The sequence below is a fragment of the Pseudochaenichthys georgianus genome, chromosome 16 (assembly GCF_902827115.2).
Source record: "Pseudochaenichthys georgianus chromosome 16, fPseGeo1.2, whole genome shotgun sequence".
Lineage (NCBI taxonomy): Eukaryota > Metazoa > Chordata > Actinopteri > Perciformes > Channichthyidae > Pseudochaenichthys > Pseudochaenichthys georgianus.
The window spans coordinates 44,906,624-44,923,796 of NC_047518.2; the positions used below are offsets into that span (position 1 = coordinate 44,906,624).

The following is a 17,173-nucleotide window of genomic DNA, read 5'->3' on the forward strand; positions in this document are numbered from 1 at the left end:
CGGGAACCGGTACTTGTACTCGCAAAAAAACTAGCACTTACGTATATTCTGGTTTCTGTGGTTATTTAAACATTCCCTGATAAACGTTATTCAGCGTCAATAAATGAGTGCTAACCCCAGTGTGCTCAGTGTACAACATCACATGTCATTTCACCTTCGATTCACGGTTTGAAAACGGAGCATTTCGCCACATGCTAATGCTAACCGGAAGTGAATAATTTTCAGAATAAAAGTATTAAGTTAATAGTGTGAACTTCCGGTTTTTTCAGAATAAAACTGATTTAAATAGTGTATTTGATTCAAAATGACGCCATATCAACATTGATTTTAATTTCTAACAGTATGTATGTACATCACTATGTATGTAGTATGTACTGTATAATGTACACATGTAGAGTTGTAGAAAAGACATGGTGTACAGACAGTACAGTACACTCTGACTGTACAGTCACTACAGTGTAGCCTATACTGTATAGTAGGTGTGTAACAGTGTAATGTGTATAGTCTACTCTACACTCTACCTTTCAGAAACGCTTTAGGGATTTAGGCTCAGTCAGCTCAGGGACTGTTTGGTTACTTTAGTTTGGTAAATGAAATAAATGTTTGAACTTTGTAGTAGTTCACTGTAGTTGCTGTCATAAGTCATTTGTAGACTAAGTGGCACATTTGTACTTTTTAGAGAAATGTAGACACAAGTTGGAAGGGAGCACAATAAACCTGACGAGTTTGAATTTGAGTTGATTATGAGTTAATTTTCAATTGATAATTAGCTCACAATAAGTTCACTTTAGTTACTCGCACAACTTGACACAAGCCATGGGTTCAGGTCCGGACTTATAAGTCCGGACCTGAACCTGAACCTCTGGACTTGAGTCCGGACCTGAACCTGAATGTGAGTCCAGGTACGCAGCACTACTTCTGACACTCAAGACTGCCATCTTTGCTGCATATACAAAGTTACGGGACCATCTGAGGTTGCTCCGGTCAACACGGCAGCTTATAAAATAAAAGTTATACATGTGGGTTTTATTTTTATTTAATATCTACTATTAGGGCTGTGCGATTATGGCAAAAATCATAATCACGATTATTTTGGTCAATAATTGATATCACGATTATTAATAACGATTATCCATTTACTTTGAAAACAAAGTACAACTAAAAAACCAATCAAATAAAAAATAAAAAAACAATTACACTTTAAAAATAAATAAATAAATAATAATAATCGTTTTATTTCGATTACGTTGTTTTCGTAATCGTTGCAAGCCAAAATCGTAATCGAGATTAAAATACGATTAATTGCACAGCCCTATCTACTATACTAGTGTTGAAAAGAAGCGACCGTTTATTTACCCGTGTTAATTGAGCAGTTTGTAATGATTTAGTTACGCCAAAGATAACGTTGCTAGCTAGCTAACTAACAGCAGCGATGCACTTCCTGTGAGGGCACAGTAAGGTTGAAGAAAGTATTCCTTTAAAGGTCTCCTATCATGCTATTTTTAGTCATATATTATGGGTCTCAGATATATAAAAATTAGAGCTGGGACTCGATTAAAAAAATTAATCTAATTAATTAGAGGCTTTGTAATTAATTAATCGAAATTAATCGCATTTTTAATCAAATATACATATTTGACCAGAGAACAGTGAGAAGCAATTTTCACATGGATTTTACTCCAAGTAGTCTACAGTCCAAGTGCATGACATTAAGGATTTTGGGTTAGATGGCCCTGTGGCCTTGTATATTGTACAATTTCAATTTTATTCTTCATTTCACTTGTTTGTTTGTTCTTGTTTGTGTTTGCTCGCTTGCATGCCCTGCATAGCTTTAAGAAATACTTAAGTTGTTGGTCAAAACACTTTCTATCGGATGAAGGCAAATGCCTTCCCAGATGGAAAAAAGTAGAAAACATTGCATTCAGTTATAACTGCCAAAACAAACATTATTTACACTATTATGGCCCCTGTTAAAAATGTTTGTAATGTTAACTACTGTAAGTTGGTCGAACGAATGCCTCCTCATCCGGAAGCTGACCGAGCAGACCCGAGCAGCAGTCGAGAGGAGCCGAGCGCATCCGCGAAGCACACGTCAGAGTTCCCGTTAGCCGGCAAATCTAAATATCTTCGGTCAAAATAATTTCCCTTTAGAGCAATACCGCTTCAGTTGCGCCACTTATGTGACAGACAAGAAGAGTATGTGACAGACAAGAATAGTCAACTCTAATGTCTAACACTTAATGTGGAGAAAGAGATGTCCTGTGTGGGTTGATTGTGCGTTGATCTGTTGGTAATGCCTCGGGGTTCCGGTGGGCATGTAAACAAATGCATAATGCTGCGCTATACTTTGTGGCCTCATCCAGTTGCATAGCGACACTTATTGTGTAGTTGTCTTTTAATAAGCAGGTAGTCTATCATTAGCTAGAACTAGCTGGATCTGATCGATATGGACATAAACGCGAGTGAAGTCTAATCTGACGGGAGAGAGAGATCAGCTGCTGCTGACGAGTCGAGACTCGACAGCAGCTCTGCAGCGGTGAGCGGAACAAAAGACACACTTCAGGTTAGAATATCACACGTAGCTATTTTAATTACCTCTCAAACTACCTAAACTAGTTATTAGGGCCGGGACTTTAACGCGTTAATTAAGATTAATTAATTACACAAAAATTAACGCGTTAAAAAAATTAACGCATTTTAATCGCACTTATTTTTGCACAGCGGAACGTTTCTCACTGGATGAGTTTCAGGCGTACCGATTATACTGGAGCACCAACTAACGTTCATGACTTCAGCATGGGACTTCAAACAACAACAAACCACGGTGAACAATAGTCAAACATGAACGAACAAACTGATGAGACCGCTTCGGTCGGCCCCGCAGCACATCAAGCCTAAAGTATCACCTAAATGCAAAGCATGTAGCAGCTAGCGTGGACGTTAGCCCGACTCCGAGTGCAAGGAACCACACCCTGACCCAACCCACACTCAACCAGACGACTGGTTTCAGGGCCAGGATAAGTAAGTCCACGTCTGAGAAAATAACCAACTCCCTGGCTGAGGGCTCGACATTAAGGACTGCTCGGGGCCATCTAGTATTTAGCTCGGGCAATGAAGCCTCACCTGCTGGTTGCCCGATCGGGCAATCTGTTATGCCAGTATCATGCAGCTCGCGGATCCAGTAATGAGTGACCCGACAGTAAAACTAAACATATCTATAACTCGTTTAGGTAGTTTGAGAGGTAATTAAAATAGCTACGTGTGATATTCTAACCTGCAGTGTGTGTTACTTTTGTTCCGCTCACCGCTGCATGCGATCATGCAGAGCTGCGTGTCGAGTCTCGACTCGTCAGCAGCAGCTGATCTCTCTCTCCCGTCAGATTAGACTTCACTCGCGTTTATGTCCATATCGATCAGATCCAGCTAGTTCTAGCTAATGATAGACTACCTGCTTATTAAAAGACACCTAAACAATAAGTGTCGCTATGCAACTGGATGAGGCCACAAAGTATAGCGCAGCATTATGCATTTGTTTACATGCCCACCGGAACCCCGAGGCATTACCAACAGATCAACGCACAATCAACCCACACAGGACATCTCTTTCTCCACATTAAGTGTTAGACATTAGAGTTGACTATTCTTGTCTGTCACATACTCTTCTTGTCTGTCACATAAGTGGCGCAACTGAAGCGGTATTGCTCTAAAGGGAAATTATTTTGACCGAAGATATTTAGATTTGCCGGCTAACGGGAACTCTGACGTGTGCTTCGCGGGTGCGCTCGGCTCCTCTCGACTGCTGCTCGGGTCTGCTCGGTCAGCTTCCGGATGAGGAGGCATTCGTTCGACCAACTTACAGTAGTTAACATTACAACATTTTTTAACAGGGGCCATAATAGTGTAAATAATGTTTGTTTTGGCAGTTATAACTGAATGTAATGTTTTCTACTTTTTTCCATCTGGGAAGGCATTTGCCTTCATCAGATAGAAAGTGTTTTGACCAACAACTTAAGTATTTCTTATAGCTATGCAGGGCATGCAAGCGAGCAAACACAAACAAGAACAAACAAACAAGTGAAATGAAGAATAAAATTGAAATTGTACAATATACAAGGCCACAGGGCCATCTAACCCAAAATCCTTAATGTCATGCACTTGGACTGTAGACTACTTGGAGTAAAATCCATGTGAAAATTGCTTCTCACTGTTCTCTGGTCAAATATGTATATTTGATTAAAAATGCGATTAATTTCGATTAATTAATTACAAAGCCTCTAATTAATTAGATTAATTTTTTTAATCGAGTCCCGGCTCTACTAGTTATAGATATGTTTAGTTTTACTGTCGGGTCACTCATTACTGGATCCGCATGATACTGGCATAACAGATTGCCCGATCGGGCAACCAGCAGGTGAGGCTTCATTGCCCGAGCTAAATACTAGATGGCCCCGGGCAGTCCTTAATGTCGAGCCCTCAGCCAGGGAGTTGGTTATTTTCTCAGACGTGGACTTACTTATCCTGGCCCTGAAACCAGTCATCTGGTTGAGTGTGGGTTGGGTCAGGGTGTGGTTCCTTGCACTCGGAGTCGGGCTAACGTCCACGCTAGCTGCTACATGCTTTGCATTTAGGTGATACTTTAGGCTTGATGTGCTGCGGGGCCGACCGAAGCGGTCTCATCAGCTTGTTCGTTCATGTTTGACTATTGTTCACCGTGGTTTGTTGTTGTTTGAAGTCCCATGCTGAAGTCATGAACGTTAGTTGGTGCTCCAGTATAATCGGTACGCCTGAAACTCATCCAGTGAGAAACGTTCCGCTGTGCAAAAATAAGTGCGATTAAAATGCGTAATTTTTTTAACGCGTTAATTTTTGTGTAATTAATTAATCTTAATTAACGCGTTAAAGTCCCGGCCCTAATAAAAATATATCAAAAAGTGGGGCAAAAAAGTATTTAGTCAGCCACCAATTGTGCAAGTTCTCCCACTTAAAAAGATGAAAGAGGCCTGTAATTTTCATGCTAGATATACCTCAACTATGAGAGACAGAATGAGGGGAAAAAATCCAGAAAATCACATTGTCTGATTTTTAAAGAATTTATTTGCAAATAATGGTGGAAAATAAGTATTTGGTCAATAACAAAAGTCCATCTCAATACTTTGTTATATACCCTTTGTTGGCAATGACAGAGGTCAAACGTTTTCTGTAAGTCTTCACAAGGGTTTCACTGTTGCTGGTATTTTGGCCCATTCCTCCATGCAGATCTCCTCTAGAGCAGTGATGTTTTGGGGCTGTCGCTGGGCAACACAGACTTTCAACTCCCTCCAAAGATTTTCTATGGGGTTGAGATCTGGAGACTGGCTAGGCCACTCCAGGACCTTGAAATGCTTCTTACAGGCGGTGTGTTTGGGATCATTGTCATGCTGAAAGACCCAGCCACGTTTCATCTTCAATGCCCTTGCTGATGGAAGGAGGTTGTCACTCAAAATCTCACGATACATGGCCCCATTCACTCTTTCCTTTACACAGATCAGTCGTCCTGGTCCCTTTGCAGAAAAACAGCCCCAAAGCATGATGGTTCCACCCCCATGTTTCACAGTAGGTGTTCTTTGGATGCAACTCAGCATTCTTTCTCCTCCAAACACGTCTAGTTGAGTTTTTACCAAAAAGTTCTATTTTGGTTTCATCCGACCAGATGACATTCTCCAAATCCTCTTCTGGATCATCTAAATGCTCTCTAGCAAACTTCAGACGGGCCTGGACATGTACTGGCTTAAGCAGGGGGAGACGTCTGGCACTGCAGGGTTTGAGTCCCTGGCGGCGTAGTGTGTTACTGATGGTAGCCTTTGTTACTTTGGTCCCAGCTCTCTGCAGGTCATGGACTCGGTCCCCCCGTGTGGTTCTGGGATCTTTGCTCACCGGTCTTGTGATCATTTTGACCCCACGGGGTGAGATCTTGCGTGGACCCCCAGATCGAGGGAGATTAGCAGTGGTCTTGTATGTCTTCCATTTTCTAATAATTGCTCCCACCGTTGATTTCTTCACACCAAGCTGCTTACCTATTGCAGATTCAGTCTTCCCAGCCTGGTGCAGGTCTACCATTTAGTTTCTGGTGTCCTTTGACAGCTCTTTGGTCTTGGCCATAGTGGAGTTTGGAGTGTGACTGTTTGAGGTTCTGGACAGGTATCTTTTATACTGATAACGAGTTCAAACAGGTGCCATTAATCCAGTTAACGAGTGGAGGACAGAGGAGGCTCTTAAAGAAGAAGTTACAGGTCTGTGAGAGCCAGACATCTTGTTTGTTTGAAGGTGACCAAATACTTATTTTACCGAGGAATTGATTAAAAATCCGAGATACTCAGCTAAATGCTCCCGTGATTAAACGCCATCATGTTCAAAACCACATCAAGGATTATTTCTGAAACAGTATGGAGCTCAAATGCTTTTTCTCTTGCCGGTTTACCACCAGATGAGTTCCTTTCTTTATTTCCTGCTTTTTTACACAACAGGGTGTTTCTCAATGTCGACGACACTTCCTTGGTAGGACATGTCTTCCGAGTCACTTCCTTCAGAAGCGAGGCAAGAATCTTATAGCCTCGGAAAACGAAGAATGGTGGAACAGGCTAACAGGTGTGCGTCATATGCGAGGCCCCGCCTTCAATGGAGCGCAATTTCCGCCAAAGATTTGGAAATTGGTCCGTGCGCAAAGCATTGTGGGGATTTTAAGACCGCGGAGGATACACATGTGCAGCCTCGAAATGTCTCGCTACGAATTACGCCGGCCTCTGTAGAATTCCAAGTATGCTGGACATTGGAACAGTCCTTCGGCGGGACTCGATGACGTAGCATCCTTGAAATAGTGGCTCTGGAGCATCCTTACTCGACATTGAGAAACACCCACTCTCTCCAGTACAGGTTAGCTCTGAGTGTTAGCGATGCTAATGTAAACAAAGACCATATTACGTCCAAAACACGTCGGGCATTGTTTCTGATAGCAACGTTTCTGATTGGGCCGTGGGTCCACATTTCAGATATGACGTCATATCAGATGGAAATCTGGATCAGCTCCGTTGTTCCCCGTTTTTAGAGATTTGGGTACGGAGGAAAAGAGAGAGGGTTTTATTTCCTGACGCTGCGTGAGTGCGGGGACACATGTTGATGTATAAAATACATCACAAAGTGCATTTTGCATGATAGGTCCCCTTTAACATTACTTGCGTGTCCTCACAAGTGTTCAGGTTCATGCGTGCGAGCGAACATCTGTGCATGTGCTTTTGCAAAAGTGGTAATTGGCAGCACTGGAAATACATACAACTATATAAAAAGTCTCTAAGAGGAGTGAAGGATGGAAAGAGAGAGGGGTCATATAGCTGCACTCTCTCCAGTCAATTGGGCTTTTGGAAAAACCCAGTAGGGGAAAGCCCTTGAGTAGTCAGAGTCCAAGAAAAACACACACAGAGAGACAGACACACACAGGGAGACAGACACACACATGGACGGGGAATCCCCTTTAAAGCAGAGAAAATGGCACTTCTAAATAAAGGCTGTTGTGTGTGTGTGTGTGTGTGTGTGTGTGTGTGTGTGTGTGTGTGTGTGTGTGTGTGTGTGTGTGTGTGTGTGTGTGTGTGTGTGTGTGTGTGTGTGTGTGTGTGTGTGTGTGTGTGTGTGTGTGTGTGTGTGTGTGTGTGTGTGTGTGTGTGTGTGTGTGTGTGTGTGTGTGTGTGTGTGTGTGTGTGTGTGGAAATTACCAGACTCTGTGGCCTGGCATGATGGACCCTTGATTCACTGTGTGTATGTGTGTTAGAAAGAACAGTGTGTGCTCAATAATGACAATACTAGGGCCTGTGGGGAATGAATGTGCAACCATCTCAAAGGCATCTGGATGTAGCCACACACACACACACACACACACACACACACACACACACACACACACACACACACGCGCACGCCTTCACCCATATGGCAACACACTTAGACACGTGCAATACATCCTGTTATCTCATCTCCTTTCCTTTCCCTTTCTTTTCATTTCCTTTCCGTCCACTTCTCCTTTCCTTTTTCTTCCCTCCTCTTCTCCTTGCCTCCTTTAATTTCCTTTTCTTTCCTCCTTCTTTCCTCTCCCTAATTGATGTCATCCTCTCTTCTCCCGTTGTGACCACTAGATGGCGGTGCAGGCTGTGCATTTGCAGTTTGCAGGTCCTGAAACTTTATGAATGGGCTCCTGTCATGCCTCTTTTGGGGAAATCCCCTCCACTCTCTTCAGCTCCTTCTCAAGCGGCAGGTCGGAGGTCAGCTGCAGAACAGCTCTCCTGGATCTGTTAGTGATTCAGTGTCTGCCTCAAGGTCACTCCAGCGGGACGTTTGTGTTTCACATCAGTTACCCGGCACATCACCATGTTTTATCCAACCCTCCGTGGACATGTATACTTTTCATGTTGCTCTACATAACCAGACCGAGTAGCAGTACCATAGGAAGGAGATACACGACAGACTAAGCAACGTAGAAGAGAAAGAAAGAACTGGTGGTAAAGCGACAATTAGCAGTTGCCGAATCCTTAATTGTCTCTCTGTCCCTCTGATTTACCGTCTTTACGGTTTACATCTGGAAAGTATTAAACCATTAATCAATTAGCTTCATCTACTCTGCTTTATATCACACATTTTCCTGCAAGCATGTTCTAGTGTTGACATGTTAAACAATATATGTTCCTTGTTGTTGTTGTTGTTGTGTTGATACAGAAGTTGTTTGTTTGTTTTTTCTGGTTCCTGTTCCTGAGGGAGGCTGCCTTCTGTTTGAGCTTTCCTCACAGTTGATCTCACGCTTGATTTGCTGGAGCGCGCTTTCTTTCTCACACTTGTAATGGTTTACAGAAACATTCAAAAGCACATGTACAAACACACACACACACACACACACACACACACACACACACACACACACACACACACACACACACACACACACACACACACACACACACACACACACCGGCACACTTGTTTTCAACGGCTGTAGCTCTCAGTCTGAGAGTCTGTGTGTGTGTGTGTGTGTGTGTGTGTGTGTGTGTGTGTGTGTGTGTGTGTGTGTGTGTGTGTGTGTGTGTGTGTGTGTGTGTGTGTGTGTGTGTGTGTGTGTGTGTGTGTGTGTGTGTGGGTGTGTGTGTGTGTGTGTGTGTGTGTGTGTGTGTGTGTGTGTGTGTGTGTGTGTGTGTGTGTGTGTGTGTGTGTGTGTGTGTGTGTGTGTGTGTGTGTGTGTGTGTGTGTGTGTGTGTGCGTTCCTGCAGCAGCCTGTGTGTGACAGCAGTCTTCTCTCCAACGTTCAAAGAGTGTTTGGATTTTGAAAGCACTGAAAGTTTGTCTGTATGGGGGGGGGGGGCTGTTTTTGCAAGTCGTGTCTGCTCTTACACCTGTGTGTGTGTGTGTGTGTGTGTCTGTCTATAATAGCAGTCATTTAGCAGTGTAATAGCAGCTCTGTACTAATACTGCTCTAATAGCTGGGCTGCCTTTGGGTTTGGGTCACTTTTAGGCCACACACACACACACACACACACACACACACACACACACACACACACACACACACACACACACACACACACACACACACACACACACACACACACACACACACACACACACACACACACACACACACACACCCTCCCAGCTCTGCCCACTGCAGTGTGGCCAGCCTCTGTGCTTTGTTGGCTGCTTGTCTTATTAATGGCCGTATTACAGCCGTTTCCTCCGCTGTGTCTCGCTCCCATACAGAGCTCTTTGACACATAATACCTGGGCGTGTGAAATGACACGTGCACGGCCGCCTTATGGCACAGCCTGGCTCTCACTTTCACTACGTAGCACTTTTCCTAGTATTGATGGTACAGCGTGTCAGTCTGAGTCAGTGTCGGGGTTTTGACCCTGGTGCTGCTTTTCGAAGTGGGGACACGACCAGATTAGTGTCCGTCTTTCAGGACAAAGCCCGTTCAGATTTAAACACATTCAGAATACTCTACTTATCCTGGGGGATTAGTGACAGTTAGGGTATTCCTACACTCTGGTACTACTACTTTTACTCAAGTACCAGATCTGAGTACTTATACTTTAACTATGTACAAGATCTGAGTACTTCTACTTTTACTCAAATACAAGATCTGAGTACTTCTACTTTACTCAAGTACAAGATCTGAGTACTTCTACCTTACTCAAATACAAGATCTGAGTACTTCTACTTTACTCAAGTACAAGATCTGAGTACTTCTACTTTTACTCAAGTACAAGATCTGAGTACTTCTACTTTTACTCAAGTACAAGACCTGAGTACTTCTACTTTTACTCAAGGACAATATCTGAGTACTTCTACTTTACTCAAGTACAAGATCTGAGTACTTCTACTTTTACTCAAGTACAAGCTCTGAGTACTTCTACTTTTACTCAAGTACAAGATCTGAGTACTTCTACTTTTACTCAAGTATAATATCTTAGTACTTTTACTTTACTCAAGTACAAGATCTGAGTACTTTTACTTTACTCAAGTACAAGATCTGAGTACTTCTACTTTTACTCAAGTACAAGACCTGAGTACTTCTACTTTTACTCAAGTACAAGATCTGAGTACTTCTACTTTTACTCAAGTACAAGATCTGAGTACTTCTACTTTTACTCAAGTACAAGACCTGAGTACTTCTACTTTTACTCAAGTACAAGATCTGAGTACTTTTACTCAAGTACAAGATCTGAGTACTTCTACTTTTACTCAAGTACAAGACCTGAGTACTTCTACTTTTACTCAAGTACAAGATCTGAGGACTTCTACTTTTACTCAAGTACAAGATCTGAGTACTTTTACTTTACTCAAGTACAAGACCTGAGTACTTCTACTCTTACTCAAGTACCAGACCTGAGTACTTCTACTCTTACTCAAGTACAAGATCTGAAAACATTATCGGTAAAGGGAATCATGGAAATAAAAGATATTCATATAAATTGAATTATAGATGTCCAATAAATAATGAAATAAAATAGATTTTTTTTATTATTTACAAACATAAGAAGTAGAATATTAAATAAAAACACCGAAATCAAGATATTTGGATAAATACTATAAGTAAATCAACATGTCCGTTAAAACATCAAATTAAATATAATCAAAATATTTATATAATCAGAACGGTTAAATAAAAAATGTGCAATAAAAAGATAGAATAAAAGAAATATATTTATATAAAAATGTGAAGTTATAATAAAATGTCAAATAAATGATAAAATAGAAAACATAAAAAATAAGAATATGCAATACAATAAAGATATTTATAAAACCATGGTACGTTAAATGTCCTAAAGATACACAAATACAATTATTTCTGTAAACACGAGAATTTGTGATGTTGAGAAAAAGCAGTTCCGTCGTGTGGGAACTTTTGTGTTTCAGGGAGCAGGTCCGCGATATCACAAATAGTTCTCTGCACACCGCAGGGCGGGTCTGTGGTGTGAGCGACCTTCAGCAAGCTTATGGCCACCATGAACTCCACACACACACACACACACACACACACACACACACACACACACACACACACACACACACACACACACACACACACACACACACACACACACACACACACACACACACACACACACACACACACACACACACACGTGTTTACACAGAATAGGTGTGTAGGAGTGGGCAGCTTTTCCGTCTAAATCCTTGTTGATAGATGTTGTGTGTGTGTGTGTGTGTGTGTGTGAGTTGCGCGGTAGGTGGCTGTCTCTCTGACCTCCAGTTGATGGCAGTGTGAGTTTTAATAGCGCGTCGAGGCCTAATTATAGTCCTCTGGTCACACAGCCCCACTGCTTTATGGCCGTGTGTGTTAAGGCTTAGCATGTCCTACATCAGGCCTTTCCTCACAAACACACACTCTAGTGCACGTTCCTACCCAGAGCCAGGTGTGTGTGTGTGTGTGTGTGTGTGTGTGTGTGTGTGTGTGTGTGTGTGTGTGTGTGTGTGTGTGTGGAGGTGTTAATGGAGATATCAGATTCAGCCAGAGGGAGAAACACACCTCATTGCACAACACGACATCACGGCTGAAATGAAACAGAAGCCATGAATGTGTTTTGTTGCTGCTCGCGTTTAAATACTTAAAAGAGTCAGATCTGTCGGGAAAAAACAATATTAAAAAACGTTTAAGAGCCTTTTAGCTACGGGGAATGGGCACGTTTGAACAGCTGTGAAAGTAACGTTTATTTTGCTGAGTTAAAAAGTGACTTTTCAAACCTCAACTGGGCTGATGTTTGACATGTCAACAAAGCCAGTGAATCCTCTCCTCTAAAGTCTCCATTGTGTTCAAATGGACATCAAGCAACAAGTAGAGGGCGAACAATTCAAGCCCTGCCTCCTTTCACAATCTGCAATCTGCTGACATCATGCATTCAATGCCCAGCTGCATGTGAAGGCTTCTATCACGTCTTCCCTCTCCCAGGTCACCACTCGCTGTGCATCCAGTCCATGGACGGCATGCTGATGTTCGTGGAGCAGGACAGCTACACCTTCGGCAGGTTCCTCCCCGGCTTCCTGCTGCCCGGCCCGCTGGCCTACAGCCGGAGAACCGACAGCTTCCTCACCGTGTCCGCCGCACGCCAGCTGGAGAGCTACAAGTAGGTGCACGGATGAAGCCTTTGTTATTTATAAAAACCTGTCTGAAAACGAGCTGATCACATTTTGGCCACTTTGTGATGTCATAACGATATGTTGTCTTGTGTAGCCATTAGCCAATCAGCAACAAGGTACCCCCCCCCCCCCTTATCACCTGAATCTCCTCTAGAGCTCCATTGAGTTCTTTGTAACCAGATCTCTCTCAGAGGGGCGTGGGGAGGGGCTCCTTGCTTTCATCTAAAGTAACAGACAGAGAATCAGCACTTTGGAAACAGGGCTGAAACAGAGGGGATTATGGGTAATGCTGCAATGATCTGTTTGGTGTTTCAGCCAATCAGAGACATGTCTGTATATATCTGAGACCTGTGATATGTTGATGAAGAAGAGTATAATACAAAATACAGTTGAATTAGTTTTTATCAAATCGCGCTGCTCTACAATCCACTGTCTTCAGTATCAGCTGCTGACTCACTCTGCTCCATCTCAAAGACACACACACACACACACACACACACACACACACACACACACACACACACACACACACACACACACACACACACACACACACACACACACACACACACACACACACACACACACACACACACACACACACACACACGCGCAGTTTGATCGGAAAGTACCTCTCTTTAATGTAAGCACATGCGCACTTCCCATTTCACTCTGGCACAGGCATGGAGAGCTTTCAGAAGTCTGTGTGTGTGTGTGTGTGTGTGTGTGTGTGTGTGTGTGTGTTTCTCTCCCAGCTGTTTGTTATCTGGATGCCCCACCAGTATCAAGACATTTTACAGAATCAATATCAGCGTGGAAACACTGACTTGACTAATCCCCCTGAACACACACACACACACACACACACACACACACACACACACACACACACACACACACACACACACACACACACACACACACACACACACACACACACACACACACACACACACACACACACACACACACACACACACACACACCATGTATACATCACTTTAGGGGACATTACATTGACTTAGGCTGCGGCCCCACGAGGACGAATTCGGTCGTTTGCGTTACTGTTTAGTGTCATATAGACCGTTCGGCCACACGAGGACGACCGAATACGGCACTAAACGACTGAGGAAACGACAACGGGTCCCAAGGTGGATAGAAAGGCATACGCCACTCTCTGGGGGGTCAAACAGCTCCGTGTGTGCGCCCTATACGGACATTTTCAGATCACTGATAGTGATTGCGCAATAGCCCCGCCTCTCCCCACCTCTTCTGCTCACCTCCGCTTACCCCGCGCCAGTGCTGAAGTGTTTCGCCACCAACAACAACAACAATGGCGGATCGCAGAGTTGCTATCGTGCTCCGGACGCTATTGACCATGCTACAGTTGTTTGTGCAACATCTACAGCAATAATGATGAGGCAATAGCCCCGCCTCTCCCCACCTCTGCTGCTCACCCCCGCGTCAAAGTAAACTGCATCCTGAATTCAGATTATTTATCTTTCTCTCGCGAGTGAAGTCTAATCTGACAGGACGGAGACACGCAGCTCTGCCCACCTACAGCTCCTCCCGCTGCAGCAACACACACACTTCAAGTCAGATCATCGCCCTTAGCTATTTTAATTACCTCTCAAACTCCCTAAACTAGTTATAAATATGTTTATTCTTACTGTCGGCCGGGTCACTCATTACTGGATCAGCTGCTGCATGAGACAGACACTGACGCTGTCCGAAGAGAGGGAGGAAAAAGAGAGGCTCCGTGTATTTTATCATTATATTATATCGAGTCGTTATTCATTTGTTTTAAAGCTCAATAAATAACAAAGAAGACCTTTGACCGGCACTTTTATAATTTTGTCCGGAAGATTTAAACTTTAATACACGCTGACTGGCGAAAAACTCTGCCCGGTTCCCTCGGCCCCCACCGCGGAGAATAAACAGAAGGGCAACCATGACAACCATGCTTCTTCGCTGCTTTTGTGGAGGAAGTTACAGCGCCACCTACAGGCTCCTGCATATGTACTGCAGCTTCTCCAGCGGTTGGAGCTAAACGGAGCGGTCTCGTGTGGGCAGACACTATCCGGATAACTATTGCGTGTGGACGGAAGCCGTTTGCGATTGCGTTTGCGTTTATCCTATGCGTTTAGCCGTTTTCGTCCTCGTGGGGCCGCAGCCTTACATGCATTTCCTGGAGACTTATCCTAACCTTAACCATAACCACCACATGCCTTACCCTTAACCTTACCCTAACCAAGTCTTCACCCTAACATTAATGATCCCCCTTATGGGGACCTCCAATTTGTCCCCATAAGGGAGGCGAGTCCCCACACGTGACTGTGTAAACATATTTAGGTCCCCACAAGTATAGTAACACACCCACCCCCCCCCTGTGGTGTACCTGTACGTCACATAGAGCAGTCACTGAGTACCTTTGCATGCTTGGCACTGAATTGCCTCCAGCAGCCGGCGTGTGTCTTCACCAAACACCAAACAACAGATCATCTCCAGCAACGATGTTCCTTCAGATGCTGCACGATGAAAGCTTCCAACGTGGAGCAAGAGCGTCAGGAAGTTCATTAGCAAAGTAGTCGCAGTACAATACAACTCTCAGAAAGCATTAACACATTATATTTAAACTGAAATGCTGTGGGATCGACTTGGCCGAGGTCAGATGTGTCGATAAATAATAAATCAGTATTCTAAACGATAATAAAGACGACTTTTTGAGAAAGCGTAATATAACTCTGGGTTACTTTTAGATATGGATTACTCTGCGATTCCATCTTCAAACCCTCATGTCTTGGCTATTCTCTTTGGACATTATAAGCCGTTTAAGATTTTAATTTCCTGACTCTTGTGCAGAATCGCTCAGTGTGCACTTTCTTGTCTTTTAAACGTGTTATTTTTAAGTGTAGGGACCCCACGTATCTATGCATCTTAAGCAGCTCTTTAAGAGTGGACCCGTTATATAACCAGCGCTCATGTCTGATGATTGGCCAACTTTAGGGAATAACATTTTTGTATCCTGATTACATAATCCCGTTAAATGTAATCCATTACTCTGTGTATATATATTCATCTCATATCAGTGGACGGGGTCAGTGTTACACATATACTATCTGATGACTGGTCAAACTGTTCTCCGTTTATTTAGCCTGTTGGGCTGACTCCTGTCCTGATGAATGAGAGCTTGATTTGGTGTGTGTGTGCGTGTGTGTGTGTGTGTGGTCTAGCATTACTATACTTGTGGGGACCTACATCTGTTTACATAGTCACATGTGGGGACTCGCCGCCCTTATGGGGACAAATTGGAGGTCCCCATAAGGGGGATCATTAATTTTAGGGTGAAGACTTGGTTAAGGTTAGGATAAGTCTCCAGGAAATGCATGTAAGTCAATGTAATGTCCTCTGAAGTGAGTGTGTGTGTGTGTGTGTGTGTGTGTGTGTGTGTGTGTGTGTGTGTGTGTGTGTGTGTGTGTGTGTGTGTGTGTGTGTGTGTGTGTGTGTGTGTGTGTGTGTGTGTGTGTGTGTGTGTGTGTGTGTGTGTGTGTGTGTGTGTGTGTGTGTGTGTGTGTGTGTGTGTGTGTGTGTGTGTGTGTGTGTGTGTGTGTGTGTGTGTGTGTGTGTGTTTATGCTTGTATGATGTATATGTTTCAGGTACATGAGTGTGTTTGTTTGCGGAGCCTTTCCGAGAGATCCTCTTTCATATAAATGAGAACACTGTTTCCTCAAAGTGTCCGACACTCTGCATGATGACTGATACCGACTACACACACTCACACACTACGCACACGTGTGTATGAGAGAGCACACCACCTTCCCCGCACACACTTTGACGAAACTAAAAGTGTGTGTGTCCTTTTCCCCTCCGCACATGCATGCAGGTGAATAATCAGATGTTTGTGGTTTTTCAATTTGTCCCACACACACAGGGCTTTGTGTGATTTCTACCCTCGTTCATAACACTTAAATCAACATCCAACCGCCTTCTGATGGATGGAGCAGGACACACACAGTCACACACACACATGTACGCTTTTAATCTATTCATGCCTACCTCATTTCCCATCATTAATAAGACATCGAAGTGAAGGCTGGAATAGCGATATGAAAACAGAGGTAAAGAATACAGTTATTTTAAGGTGCTTTTTTAGGACTATTAGGCTGATTTTAATCTCTGCACTCACGCTGGAGTCGGCCTGTCTATATGTTGAGTTCTGCTTTAAAAGCCTAAATCCGCTGACATGTTTAATATATATTTTAGTCCATTTTCTTCCCCAGGAAATGGTCCCGGCGTGATTGAAAAGTTTCTCTTCTGGCAGTCATCCATAAAGCAGCTCGTTAGTTTCTCATAAAAGCACAGGGGGTACGGCGACTGCTCGGATACATCCACAACTATACATCTTGTGTTGCATTGCACAAATCAAACACTTCATTTATTGATATGCACTCCGGGTTATGAGGAATAAACAGCTCGTTCATGGTTGCATATGATAATAGAGAG

General features: G+C 43.4%; 1 protein-coding gene across 1 annotated transcript in view; it reads left to right on the forward strand.

Annotated features, from left to right (window-relative positions):
• Positions 1 to 17,173, forward strand: part of bmper (BMP binding endothelial regulator) — a 50,669-nt gene that overhangs the window by 15,297 nt on the left and 18,199 nt on the right. Inside the window, exon 5 of the mRNA XM_034102667.2 lies at positions 12,482 to 12,656. Within this exon, the coding sequence (XP_033958558.1) occupies positions 12,482 to 12,656 (175 nt within the window). The remainder of the gene's footprint in view (positions 1 to 12,481; positions 12,657 to 17,173) is intronic.